General features: G+C 37.1%; 1 protein-coding gene across 1 annotated transcript in view; it reads right to left on the bottom strand.

Annotated features, from left to right (window-relative positions):
* Positions 1-1,500: 1,500 nt before the first annotated feature.
* Arpp19 (cAMP regulated phosphoprotein 19) overlaps positions 1,501-12,552 on the bottom strand; it is a 19,707-nt gene continuing 8,655 nt past the window's right edge. Inside the window, exons 3-4 of the mRNA XM_021206842.2 lie at positions 5,905-6,027; positions 1,501-1,690 (exon numbers count right to left, since the gene is read on the bottom strand). Of these exons, the coding sequence (XP_021062501.1) occupies positions 1,520-1,690; positions 5,905-6,027 (294 nt within the window). The 3' untranslated portion in view covers positions 1,501-1,519. The remainder of the gene's footprint in view (positions 1,691-5,904; positions 6,028-12,552) is intronic.

Here is a 12,552-nt window from a genome sequence, read left to right as displayed (position 1 = left end):
ACCTAAATATTCTAATATGAATGTCTTACCTACCACATAAATCAATGTAATTGTTAGCCCTACTCACCTAGTTCCTAATTATTCAAAATTAACAGAATTTAGCTTATTCTAGACAAATCTTTTCAACTCCTCACTTCATTATAAAGTTCCCTTAGGAATGAGAGTGTAGTTCTGTGGTACAGTGCTTGCTAAGCACATGTGAGATAGTGGTTTGATTCTCAGCATAACAAAAAACCCTCACAAAAATTCTTTTATTTAAGTAAGTTTTAAAAGTAAAGATAGACACATACGTTTTTATATAAATGAGATAACCCAAAACAAGTCACAGAAGCAAAGTAAAGAGAAGATGGGGGCTGAGAAGATAACAGAAGACAGAGAATGCCAAGGGTTATACTTGAGTATCCCCAAAGCTGAATGTGGAAGTAAAAAGTTTCCACACTAAGAAAGTTTATATAAATTATATGAATTATAATTTTTTTTGTAAAAGTCAAAATGAAATGTTCTGCATAGAACAAAAGATATGCCTAAGCAACATATCATATTTGTACAAGGCCACTGAAAGTCATGAATATTAGTAACAAATGAAAAAGCTTAACTCTGTAGCAGGCTGAGTATATTTCAGTTTGGTATTCTAATAAGCTCAAGATTGTAAACTATTCTTATACAAAAGCAGTAATGGCAGGCAGATTTGTGTAGGAAGTCTTGTGCTTCTGGTTGGCACATTATCTACTTTCTAATATGGTGAAATTAAAAATACAGACATTTGTAAAAGGTTGTGCAAAACTATTGTATTTACAAAAATGGCACAAAAGTGAATGCAATAGTCAGTGCACATGCACACCCATTCACATCTTCAACAAAGAAAGCTGTCTCCACNCACTGCAGAACGAGGAAGAGCACTAGTTTCAGTGACAGCTGGTAAGCATTGGAGTCACACAAGTCACACCAGAACGGGCAAATATCGCCCAGGTAAGATGCTCTTGTTAAAGCTGGAACAGCAGGTTTAAGGCCGTCAAGTCCAAGCAGTTACTCAAATCTTTTGCAGCCCATTTACTTGTGTTTGGATTATGTGACTTGTCTTCCAACTTGTGGTCTTAAACTTCTGTCTTACAAAATTCAAAAGGAAGATACAGAAGAAATCAATACAACAGAGGTCCTATTAAATAAGAGTAACATACAAAGCTGTAATCATGAGAAAGTAAAGAAAGCCAGAGCATTAAAGCTGTAAAACTTGCTTGCTACTTGTTGGAGCCAGCCCTACGCCAGCTAGGTAATATGTACAATTATTGTCACGTCATTTACTTATGTTGCTGTTACATGTCCTTTCCATCAGTGCACTGTGAAACTAATCCAAACCTCTACACATGTATGCTCCCTTACAACAGTAGCACACACTACCACTACCTGCAAAGCTGTCAGTCTCAAATGACAGAGTGAATGAAAGGAACAGAAGTGGGTAAGTAACGTAGTAAGGAGAAATAAAGGACATTAGAAGACTCATGCAGTTCAGCTCTTTTAATCAGCCAGCCAGCTTGCTAGCAACCAGGGATGGTTTCCGCTGAGGGAGGTCCTGTGGAGTGGGAATGTGGTCACCAGTGACCTCTGTCTTATCCGGGGCTGCAGCAGGAAGCTGCTTGTTCTTCATCTTTGCTTTCGCCATGTTGTAGTCCCCAGAATCAAAATACTTTTGCTGAAAACAAAAACAAAAAAATCAAATTAGAGTTTAAAAGCTCTTTGTTACCCTTACACTGATTTTTGGTTGAAAGATGAAACCACAACCCTCTAACACGATGATAAAACTGTGGGGCTGGAGAGATGTCTGTGATTAAGAACACTGGCTGCTCTTGCAAAGGACCTATGTTCAATTCCTAGCACCTACATGGCAGCTCACAACTGTAACTCCTGTTCCAGAGGATCCTACACCCTCATACAGGCATATATAAAGGCAGGCAGAACACTAATGCACAATAAATAAATACATACATACATACATACATACATACATACATACATACATACATACAAAAACCTGTGATGACAAACTAGAGCAACCTCAGGATAGTCTACAAGCAAAACCAAATGAATTTGCTTGAGTTCTGCCTTATATCAATTATATTTAGCTGATTTTTATTGACTATCTACTGTATGTAAACTTATGTATCAAGAGCTAGCAAAAGATAAAAATGATCAAGTAAGTCAACTGTCATAACAACTTTTAAAACCAGATGCTGTGGTCACTTAAGTCTGGGTTTGGCAAAAAGAAATAATGCCGTGATGAAATGATAGCACAGATGAATAATGAACAGAAAAAGATTTCTCGGACTCTGGTAAAATGAAGCAGCTGGGACTCAGCTTAGTGCTGTGGATGGCCTAGGGAGGGCTCACTGGCTGGCTTCCCCTAATTATTCTTTGATAAGCCAGATCTGGCCTACTGGTCTATGATTAGAAACTTTCAGATAGCACTGTACAAGCTTCATATGACGTAGTAACAATGAATGGTGGGCCAGGTACTTCTGAGGTTGCTGCAGTATCATTTCTGATTGATCCTTTAAAATGGGAATTTTGATGCCCCCAGAATCAAGAAGCTGCTTATATCTGGGTATGTGTGGCACACCTGGAATCCCAGCACTCAGGAAGTGGAGATACTCAGGACTGACACAAGACCTTCCCTGTCTTAAAATGGAGCACTACTTCTTTTTACTGGTTGACATCTGCACACAACAAAGCACCCTGACAAATTTCTTACTTGTGTTACTTAATGTATGTAGGAAGTAAGAAATTTAACAGTGCAAATTTAAAAAGATTGATAATATATGTATACACACATACATATATAATAGATATATAATATACATTTTATATATGTGTGTATTTATTTATTTTACATCTCCTTAGATAGCGGGTAGGTATGTATGCCAGAGAGCATGTGTGGCGGTCAGAGGGCATCTCTCAGAAGTTGGTTTGCTCCTTTCACCTCTTGAGTCCTGGAGACTGGACTAAGGTTGTCAAGCTTGGAAGCAAGAGCCTTTACCCTCTGTCATCTTGCAGGTATAAGTACTGTGGGATTTCCTCCAATTTAATTAACTCAGTTTCTAACTAGAAGCTATTTTATACTAAGAAAATATTAATCATAAAATGATCTCATTTAATTGCATACTGAGACTTGCTGAAGAGAAAAATAATTTAAATTTTACTGTGGCTGGAGTTTAAACAGAACTCAGCAGAGCAGACACTGAAAGTGGTGCGGGTGAAGGAGCCTGATGTTTCTGAGGTTAGGATCCAACAGACACAGTCTAGCAGTGGTATTAGCTGTCTAACAATTTCTAAACTTCATGAATTCACACACACAAAAAAACAAACAAACTAAAAGTGGCCATGTATACTAATTACTCCCTATAATCTTCACATTTAGAGTCTCTGTATATAGCAGGCATATCAATGCAAGTTTAAGGCCAGCTTGGACTATACAGTAAGCTCCAGGCCAGTATGAGCTATAGTGAGATCCTTTCTTAAGCAAAACAAATCCCTAAAAACCTAATAAAACATACTTTAGATCATATATAAGGCAATCTTACAAAAGCCTCTCTTCACATATATTTATTTATTCATTTATTTGAGACAATGTCTTATAAAGCCCAAGCTAGCTTCAATCTCTAACTCTCTATGGAGCAGGGGTGGGTGATCCTCCTGTGTTTTCATCCCAAGTGCTAGCATTACATAAGCGCCCCACCCGACTTCCCATTAACTGAGCAGCATTGATTTTTATATATGTGGTCACCTAACATGACGAACTTTAAAGTCATGTTTATTAGAACTGGGTCTTCAGTCTTGGTACTTTACAAACCACAAATACAGAAATTCACAGGCTAGACTGTTCAAATCCTTTTTGACTCTGATGGGTTATAAACTCACCATGCATATGGTCTTATTGTTAAAAGCCCAGTGAGAATATTATAACATTAATTTTATAATATCAATGGGTAGGATACAGAAAATGACCTAATATATAGTAACTGAATATGATCCAACCCTCTCAATGCAGAAACTATGTTTCTTAGCTTGTTAAGTATTATGACAAAGGAAAATTGAAACCTAGAACCTTGTGATTCAGACTTTAAAAAAATTCTAGAACAATAAAAGCTTAATCACTGATAATTTGGGAAATTACAGAATCATTCAAACATTGACACTGCAAATTTTATATAATTATTTGATTCAAGTGTCATTTGCTTCATTTCCAACTATTTTCATGTATGATACCAACTTTAAGATATATTAATTCTGCTGTGAAGAAACCATCTCCTAAATACTAATAATCAGTCAAGTGCAGACAGGAATCTGATGCTCAGAATCATACATGATTATGTCATAGCTGAAAATATACCTAAAGGTACAGTTGCATAAGTAGACAGTATATGCACAGTCTACTCTAATCCTAGACTCCTAATGAACAGAGTTCTCACCTTGATGGTTCTTGCTTACATGGTACTTATTAATCATGTTTTTAAAGAACCACATAGTCTACTTGTGGAATAACTTATTAACTATTTCTTTGATGCTGAACATTGATGTGGCTTCTAATTATAGTAAAAGCTTTAAGAGAAAAAAAGCTTCAAATTTGAAGATTTTTTCCCCCCTCATACTGAATTATAGTTCACATTAACTTATAAGACATTAGTCAAATAATGTAAATACTTCCATGAATCTTATATAAAACCTTCCATGAACCTTTGAAAATTAAAGAGTAATTTTAATATTTACACAAAAAAGTAATACATTAGTTACATATAATTTCATGCTTATCAGTAGGAATTACTCTAAATATTTTCCCACTTTGGTTGAATTTAGTATGATGAAATTTAAATTTTCCTGATTTCTTACCTTGGATGTAAACACTTTCTGCCCTAACAGTTATAGTTCCTGTAAAATTTCTTTATTTAGAGTTATGCTAATGTTTTTAAGGTCCCCGAGTTTTGGAATAATTTTCACACAATTAATACTCTGAATCTGTTTCAGAGTACAGAAATTCTGCATTTTTCTATTTTTAATATTATTTTCTTTATTTTATTATTTGAAAGATATAAGCCTTTCATTTTTTTAATGTTTAAACTAAACCACATTATTTGTTGGTACCTTTAAAAAATCACTGTTTTGGAGTACATATGTAACTACAGTGCACACCCACAGACTTGATTTTTATATAAATAGCAGATACTAATAAAGTTATTTAGCATCTTATATAGTATGTAATTATCTTTCACATATACTCCATCATTCTCTGATCCTGACATGAGAAAGGATTCAAATATGCTTTAATTCTAATTTTCTAAATTTTTCAAGCAGAAGGAGAGGAAATTAAAAAAACAAGTAGCACTAATATTCCCATGCTAAGAAATAATGACTTCTACCCCCAAAAGGCAGATAAGACTCTGGGAAAAATGCTTTCAGTAATTTGAACTACTAAAATTATGTTAAAATTGGATTATGGGAACTGTGAAGCAAATTAAATGATTTTATAAGAGATAATTTAATACAGATGGTGGGGAAAATACCTGTTTCTGGATAGTGTTTCTTCTTGAACAGAAGAGGGAAAGGGGCCACACAGAAAATACAGGGTAGGTTTGAGTTACACCTACATTTACAGTTTTACAAAGATGACAAAGTAAGAATTCTTTGACATTATCACCCGTACTATGATACATACTTGAAATATTTTATAGTTTAATTTAAAACATTGTAATCGCTTCTTTTCATACATATTCATTTCATACATGAACCATGTGAAATATTGACAGAGATACACGCACCTGGAAATACAGGAATAAAGACACAGGCATTCAACGCAGTTTGTCAGCACACTGAGCTCACAGGGAAAACATGTGAAGATGGCACTCAGCAACTTACCCCTTTCTGCAATCTTTTCCTTAAAAAATCAGAACCTCCAGGCTTTTGTCCCAAATGAGGATACCTTGCCTTTAACTTTGCTTCTTCAGCTTTCTCTGGACTAGTTACTTTATCTTCCATTTCCTGAAATAATTTCAAGTAAATTATTTCTGTTACAACTGGATTTTGAAAATAATTCACCTTTTAATATCTAGTCTCTGGCTTTCTTGTTGAACTCCAAGCAATACAGCCTTTAAGAAATCAAGCCCAGGAACCTTTCAAATGCCTCTATCTTTTTTCTCAAATGTCCCATGTGATAGCTCTATTATAGCTGTGATGCATGTATAACACCCCACACACTGGATAAAAATACCGAGATAGCTCAGCTCTCAAGTCTTGCTTGCAGTTACTTTCCAGTCATGTATAATACATTCATAATTAGTCACCTTCTATGGAACTCTTCAGCTCTTTGTCTATATTTAGAGAATTTTCCTAATACTATCAAAAATCTAAAAGATCTTTGTGATTTCCTTATTTAAAATCACATATGATTTTAAACTCCTTAGATTCTTTATTAGACATTAACAACAGCCAAAATACTAGCATATTTTCCCCAAGGAAATCAATTCAGAAGACCTTGATATCTATGACGGTATTTTTTTCCATCAATCCTCACATCTGGCTGTGTGTTGAGAGTTCATCCCTGTAATTCCAGCACCCAGGAATCTGAGGCAGGAAGACTATAGCAAGTTCAACGCTGGCCTCGAGTGAGAAAGTTCTGTTTCTACCAACAAAAAGGGGAAATTCTGTTCATGGAAAAAAAAAAAAAAAATCACATACTTTCAGGTTTTGGAGGCTGTTTTTTGAAAAGATTGTCATTAAACACACCCCCTCCATCACAGTGCTTAGGATTAAACTTGGGGGCTCATGTATGCTAGTTAAATGTCCTGTAACTTGTTTATAACCCTGGTCTTCTTACTATCGTGAAAATACTTTCTCAAACACCTATCTTGATTGAGTATACACTCTTCAAAATGCTATTTTACAGGAAAGAATTTATCATATCATAACAATAACAATGAATCAATAAAATCACAGGTCTCCTGTGATGGGAGGCTGGACAGCTGGCAAGGATACTTTTAGCGATTAGACTCATTTCTCTAAACTGGCAAAATCACACTTTGGCACATTTTGAGTCTCTGAGGTTATTTATGAAGTAAAATAGCAGAAATGTTAAATCTAGAAATATCAAACCAACTGTTCTTATATAGCAAGTAAATAATTCATCTAGAAGATTTTTACCCTCATGTCTTTTTGTAGACTTTCCTCAAAATTACATTTATATATATATATATTCTACTCACTTTATGTATTATCAACACTTGACCCTCAACAACTCCCTTATACTCCACTCTATGTCTTAAGACGATTTTGTAGGAAAAGGTGCTAAAGGCAGATACCTTTTGCTTTCAAATCCCTTTCCATATTCCTACCCTATTCTGCTTCAGTATTTTCCCTTTCGGCTGCAGCTTCATCTTCCAATCTCTTATTGTGGCGATTCACACATATACTTCATACAAAATTTACCTGTGTATTCAGCACAATAAGACTTTAAATAATGATTTTCCAGCCCTTACATTCAAGAATGGTATGTCCAGAAGTTTAAGTGTGAGGTATACAATATAAATCCTGGATATTGTTCAGTGTGTGAACATGTCAATATGCTGCTTATCATTCTCACAGTTAAAAGCTAAGCCTTCACAAGCCCACCACCTCAGCTGGTACTCAGCTGATAGTCATGTGCTCAAGTCTATACAGAAAAATAACGGCAATATAATTCTTAAAGAAGATTTTATGGTTTTGTTGTTGTTTGTCTTTGAGACATGGTTTCACTACGTAGCTTTGGCCGACCTGGAACTCACTATGAAGACCAATCTGGCCTTGAACTCACAGAAATCCATCTGCCTCTGCCTCCTGAACGCTGGGGAAGTTCTTTAAGGAGTTTTTCAAAATGTATTTTTATATATGATTTCTGTCTTAAGATTGGAACCTAACCAAGCAGGATATGAAGATATCATACTTATGTAAAGCTGGAGACACCGATGCAAAAATAAGGTGTGCTAGAATCTTAGTGACATCTAGTGGCAGGTTCAGCCTTCACAACACAAATCTACTGCCACCCATTGGCATTCTCAGAGCTGCAGTTTCAAAGCAAACCTGGATTAAAGGCCCTATTTGTAGGTTTCCCTGTCTAGTTTGCCCATTTTAGATAAAGCTTATTGAAAAGGAGTCACCATCAACTGTTGGCCTTTAGTCCCAGCACCTTCAAACCTTTTGGCCAGAACCTGATTTTCTTGGGCCAGAAAGATTATGCAGCAGGTAAAGGAGCTTGCTACATAAATATGACATCCTGAGTTTCATCTCTGACTCTAACGGTAGATGGAGAGAACTGAGTCTCCTGACCTTCTCAAGTATGTTGTAGCACCCATGTACCCCATTCATGATCATACAAAAAAAAAAAAAAAAAAAAAAAAGAGGCCAGGCTGATCTACATATTGAGTTCCAGGAGCCACATGTACACAGAGAAGCACTTTCTCATGAAAAATCAAAACACACTTATGATAGCTACTTGAACCTAAGAGCGCCAGAGTTTGAGATTAATCAAGGAGAGGATAGTGAGAGAGTGAAGGATCAAGGAAGAAAAAAGGGACTCCAATTCTTGAACTTTCTTGTCAATATACAACATTATTAATAAGTCCTGCTAGTACAATCTTAGATGATTTCAAACTTTGTTCTGTATCCAACAAGTGAAAAGAAAGATAGGAAAAGACTGGCCTAAGCTACACTTTAAAATGTAGTTAAGCACTATCAAGACTTCCACAATACAACTCATGAACTTATACAAAAACATTCTTAACCTAGTGAAGACGCAGGACCTTACATTAAGTAAGTCTAAATTGCTGGACATTCACTAACATTCTAACACAGCTATAGATTTGCTTATAAAGACATACACACATGGGACGGGGACACTGTGGTGCTGGCATTCCGCCACTCTTGCTCTTCCCTACATACTTCCCCAAACAGTATAAGAGAAGGCTAAAACTACATTTCCCAAACTGCATTATTATTAGGCAGTCAATGGTAGCCACAGCAGATGAACAAGTGTGGAAGAAAAGAACCATTCTGCCCTTGATCACACTGTTACAGAGCAGTAGGCCCTTGTGAGTTCCTACAGCGGGGTAGCCACAGACAATCAGGGCCCCTGTTGCAGCCACATGGCAGTTGGATAGAAGATGGCAGGCTCCAAACAGGACTCATTCCTCCAGTCAGAGATATTCTTCAATCCCTGTCTCTAAAAACATTTCTTTTTTTCTCCCTTCTGTTCTTCCAACCCTTTCAAGAATTTGTAACCTAGCACCTCAAAACACTTCCTTTCTGTTTGAAACATGTGGCTTTTGTTTTTGTCTTCCTCGTATAATGCTTAACAAAAATCAAGTGAAATAATTTATACTTGTAGTTATGCTAAAACATGTTAGAGGACACAGAATTTGCTAAGGATATAAGTTCTTATACATTAAAGATATTCCTGAACATTTACTGTAGCTAAGAATGAAAACAAACTGTGAAGAAGGGGTGAGGGGGGGAAGACTTGAGATAAAGAGAAGGAAATATAAAGCAAACACAAACAAAAAATAGGATACATATTCATAAATTAAATATTACACCCTAGATGTCTTTTGCAAAGGGGTAAAAATGGGGCCAGGGATGTAGCCAGTGTCAGAGAGCACAGAAGCCCTGGGCTCACAATTTTATCATCTGAGAGGGAGAGAGGACAGGCAACAATAAAGGGCTGGGGTGTAGCTTAGTATGGAGCACTGCCAAGAAAGGGCAGGGCAACAGGTTCAATTCCAAGTGCTGCAGAAACAAAACCAGACAAAAAAGAAAAATACATAACAGAATAGTATTTTGAAAATGTACATGTTTGTAATTTGGAACAGTCATGATGGCTTATTCTGACAGTCAAACTTGACAGTAACAAGACTCTCTAGGCACATAAGTTAGTCTAGGAAGCAAGATTGTCAGTATCATTTCATAGGCTGGGGTCCTAGACTGTGTATTTTAAAAAAGGAAGTAGACTAAAGAGATGGCTCAGTGGTTTAAGCGAAGCTGTGCAGTTGTGAAGACTGGAGTTTGGATCCTGACACCCATGTAATAAGGCAGGTGCTGCACAAGCACCTCCACTCCAGTTCCAGGGGCTGTGTGTGATGCCTTCACATGTACACTTAACACACAACACACACCACAACACACACACATGCACTTAACACTAAATATTGGGAATAAGGACAAGGAGGACGGATGAACACCAAAATTCATCTCTGCTTCCTGGCTGTAAGTGCATTGGTTCATGTTGCCATACATTCTAAGCCACTGTGGACTGTATCTTCAACCGCAGAGCAAAGATAAACCCTTGCTCTAAGTTACTTTCTTCTGCTACTGAGTCAGAGCCATGAGAAAAGAAATGAATACAAAAGTGATCATATTCAATTAACAGTTTGATAAAGATGCACAATAAAGTTTTCTTTTTCTTTTTTTCCAGGCAGTCATTCTGTGTAGCCCTGGCTGTCCTGAAACTCCATCTATATATAGACCAGGCTGGCCTTGAATTCACAGAGATAAGCCTGCCTCTGCCTTCCAAGTGCTTTAAAGGCATGTGCCACCACCGACCAGGATATAACGAGGTTTTAAAGGGGACTAACTAAATTGGTAGTTTAATAGTAGAGAAAGTCAACAGGGGACATTAATGAAACAATAATGGGACGAGATACAACATGCACGCTCACACGTACAATAACAAAGGGATAGAATACAAACATAGTGCAATAAAAAAGAAGCAAAGGTGAGATGAAAGAAAAAAAAAATCCTAAAGTGTTAATGATCACAAGATGGCCTGTCCATTTACATCTGTGTCTGGAAGCCAGGAGAGATAAGTCATGCCTGTAATCCCAGTGTTCAAGAGACAGAGCCAAAAGGATTGCTGAAAGTTCACAAGCTTGATTAGCGGAGCATATTCCAGGACAACCTGCTCAAAAGGCCAAAATAAGCAAATAAATCAACAGATATAAAGTCATAGCTGGATTAAAACAAAACAAAAAACTAGCTATTATTGAGTAAAATTTAAAAATAAGTGACATGGGCAGAAAATAACTCAGGGGAGATAACATACTAGGTGAGACCTAACCAATTAAGAGCTAGTGCAACTGTATCAATATTGAGAAACATAGATCCTAGACAAAAGTATAATTAGAAAAACAGAAGTGGGCTGGGAGAGATGGCTCAGCCATTAAGAGCACTGACTGCTTTTCCGGAGGTCCTGAGTTCAAATCCCAGCAATCACATGGTGGCTCACAATCATCCCTAATGAGATTTGATGCTCTCTTCTGGTGTGTCTGAAAACAGCTAGTGTATTTACATATAATAAGTAAATAAATCTTAAAAAAGAAAGAAAGAAAGAAAGAAAGAAAGAAAGAAAGAAAGAAAGAAAGAAAGAAAGAAAGAAAGAAGCAAGCCAGGTAGGTGGAAGTGGCACAGGCCTTTAATCATAGCAGAAAGAAGCAAGTGGATTTCTGAGTTGGAGGCCAGCCTGGTCTACAGAAGAAGAGTTCCAGAACAGCTAGGGCTACACAAAGAAACCTTGTCTCAAAAAGACAAAAGGAAATACAGAGGCCTTGCTCTCTGTGTAGTTCCCATGGTGGGCATGGGATAGCAAGTGCTATTTACTGGTCCCCAATAATAAGGTACAAGCCTATGCCCTGTATAACCTGTACACAGGTGCCGGATCCTTGCAAGTAGGTCCTAGCACTACAATAGGGTTTGAAGAAAATCACTATTATTTTGTCCTGAAGAAAACCTAACCAGCATAAGAACTGCCCACTCAGGAATAAGGCTGTTTACATAGAATCTGCACTAACCTAAGGAGTGAAAGCCTGGGCTTTAGAATTTCCACCTTGGAGATGACTGGCATGTCAGCAAGGTTTCAGTGATAATTCCTGCTAATTCAACTATAAGCAGTGTCAGGGACAGAGAAGGTGGTTCTCCTGGTTACTGTGGACTCTGCTACTACAGAGGATAATTTCTGTCTGAATTTAGGCAGATCATAGAAACTCTGGTCTCTCCCATATTAATCCATGTGAGCAGCTAACAACCTGTTAAGCAAGAAGAAAAGAGGCTGAAACCAGCACATTTATGTACCAGGTAGACATCATTAGTTGGGTGTGGTTACAGATACGTCTAGTTCTGGCCTCAGAGCCAGAGATGACTTGAGGGGTGAGCCTAGGTAAACTTACTGAGACCTTCCCCAAAGCAGAGAGCATTTTAATTTTATCTTACAAGTACTTGATCTCATTCATATATATAAATATAAAATCTCCAAGTAATTGTTTTTACATGTATTTATGTGTGTGAGTGTGGAGGCATATGCATGTCGCAATAGCGTGTGGTAGTCAAGAGGATATAACCTGCAGGAGTCTGTTCTCTTTCCACCATGTGGGATCTGGAGATCAAGTTGTCAGGCTTGGAGGCAAGAACCTTAACCCTCCAAACCATCTCACCAGTCCCAGATAAAATATTTTAGAGTGAATGAGAGAGGGAGAGAGGGGGAGGGAG

Source organism: Mus pahari, chromosome 10 (assembly GCF_900095145.1).
Source record: "Mus pahari chromosome 10, PAHARI_EIJ_v1.1, whole genome shotgun sequence".
Taxonomy (NCBI): Eukaryota; Metazoa; Chordata; class Mammalia; order Rodentia; family Muridae; genus Mus; species Mus pahari.
Note: the sequence above shows the minus strand (reverse complement) of the source record. Positions and strands in the feature narration are given on the sequence as shown.